Source organism: Natator depressus, chromosome 13, assembly GCF_965152275.1.
Source record: "Natator depressus isolate rNatDep1 chromosome 13, rNatDep2.hap1, whole genome shotgun sequence".
Taxonomy (NCBI): domain Eukaryota; kingdom Metazoa; phylum Chordata; order Testudines; family Cheloniidae; genus Natator; species Natator depressus.
In genome coordinates, this window is record NC_134246.1 from 38,791,498 (window position 1) to 38,793,818 (window position 2,321).

General features: G+C 49.4%; 1 gene segment (V, D, J or C); it reads right to left on the reverse strand.

Moving 5' to 3' along the window:
- Positions 1-248: 248 nt before the first annotated feature.
- LOC141997149 (Ig heavy chain V region 3-like) lies at positions 249-2,050 on the reverse strand. The segment is given in 3 exon segments: positions 249-555; positions 1,729-1,909; positions 2,005-2,050. Coding segments are annotated over 3 exon segments (534 nt in total).
- Positions 2,051-2,321: the final 271 nt, after the last annotated feature.

A 2,321-nucleotide genomic window follows, 5' to 3' on the forward strand; every position in this document is an offset into this window, starting at 1 on the left:
AAAGTCAGGGAGCAGGGGGCAGTTGGATAGTCATGGGAGACCCAGGGGGCCTGTCAGGGAGAGGGGTGTGGATGGGGTTCCTGTGTCCAGGGCCGGGCCGGGGGCAGTCAGGGGGCAGGAAGTGGGAGGGGGTAGGTAGAGGGCGGTGGCCATGCTGTTTGGGGAGGCAGAGCCTTCCCTACCCAGCCCTCCATGCAGTTTCAGAACCCCGATGTGGCAGTCAGGCCAAAAAGTTTGCCCACCCCGTCCTAGGGGGTAGATGTGGCAGCTCCCCGGTCACTGGTTTGTTTTTCACTCTGGTTGTAGGTCCCGTTCCTGTGCCCAGGGCTGGGCTGTTTGTGGAAGTGCTGCCCCCACGCGGCGCACGGGAGAAGGGCGGTTCTGCCGCTCGGGTTTTTATATGAGCCCTTCGGGATTCCCCTCGCTGTGTCTCTCGCAGAGTGATACCCGGCGGTGTCCTCGGGCTTCAGGCTGGTCATCTGCAGGTACAACAGGCTGTTGGGGTCATCTCTGGAGACGGTGAATCGCCCTTTTACCGAGTCACTGTCGTATGTGATTATCATACACATTGTAAGGAGAGTGATCACTTTAGATAAGCTATTACCAGCAGGAGAGTGGGGTGGGGGGAGAGAAAACCTTTTGTAGTGATAAACACCCATTTTTTATGGTTTGTGTTGTTGTACCAATAAATTAAAAACCAGCAGGATCTTATTAAAGGGAAAAAAGGCAAAATACCACATTTATTGTGAATACAGAAAGAATCATAGTAAGCAGTTAGTTATAGCTATAACATTCCATTCAATCTCATATTTCTTCACACATTCATTCATATACACACACACACACACACAGGTTCTGCAAGGTTGTTATCATAGTTACCAGCCTTAGAGTTGCTCATGCCAAGCCACTGGCCAGGTGGCCTGGACATGAGGAGGGAGCAGGGCCTTGTCAGATGCTCATCTGATGCTCCTGGAAGTTGGTTTGCAGAATCAGACCCCAAAGTTCTCACTTTTTTAGAGTCTATTTTTATAGGAATTTCTTCCTATGCCAGTCTATGGGAATTGCTTCATCATGCTGTTGCTGAATCAATCAGCAGATAGCACATTCCTGACGGCTCCGTGCTGCTAGATGTTATCTTGTTCTTTGGTTCTCCCATTCTTGAGGCTGTTGGGTGGATTCCAGTCTGCCCTCCGGGGTCCTCTGGTTATTTCCACTTGACGCCTTCTTCAGCCGATGGACACTGGATTCTTAGGCTGGCACCTCCCTGATCATTCAGTTCTTATCCACACCAAGCATCCATCCACATCCATCCTCTATCTCTATTTTAATCACAGTTGTTAATACAACAAAAGGGCGGGGAGTCTCTGGGTGCTGTGTCTGTTGTTAGAGTATTGCTTTGAGTCTCTCTCTGTGAATTGCTTTGAGAACAGACTCTGTCTTAGAATGTACTAACGCAATTAGCAGCTTGCAAGTTTCACATACAGAGGGAGAGAAACAGTACCAAAAACCAAGAGACCTCTTAATTAGTAATACCCTGGAATTTAAACTATGGGGAATCAAACTCATTTGTGATTTTAATACAGAACTTCTTTAATATGATCCAACAGTGTGTATAAAAACATCTTCTGTATTTTTCACAGTATGCATCGATGAACTGAGCTGAAGCTCAGGAAAGCTTATGCTCAAATAAATTGGTTAGTCTCTAAGGTGCCACAAGTCCTCCTTTTCTTTATGCTACAGCCGTGAATCTGGGCGACCCACTCCAGTCCCTTCCCGGGAGCCTGTCGGACCCAGCTCATCCAGTAGCTGCTGAAAGTGAAGCCGGAGGCTTTGCAGGAGAGGCGGAGAGAGTCTCCGGGCTTTTTCACGTCCCCTCCGGACTCCACCAGCTGCACCTGGGACAGGGCACCTGGGAATAACAATTAATTATGCGGAACATGAGTACCTCGGGCAATAATCCCGCACCTCCCCAATACATTCAACCCATGGAAAGGGAGAATGGACCTTCCGGAGATGCTGCAATGAGAACCAGGTACAACCAAAGCTTCATTTCCCCTGGGGTTGGAAGGGAAAGTTCTCAGGGGACTGGTTCGTGACTGCAGAGACCCAGGGGACTGCGGATTGTGTCTCCGGGTGCAGCCTGGGCAGAGAGAGGGACAGATTTAAACAGGATACTCTCAACATCATTTGCATATCCTGCTACTTATAAGAGACACCCGCCATTTCCTAGCCCGAACACAGTTTCTTTGTGTGGGGCTGAGAGAAGAGACGGCGCTTTATCTCTGTGGTACCTAACCCTTGTCTCAGTCGGAGCTTCCTAC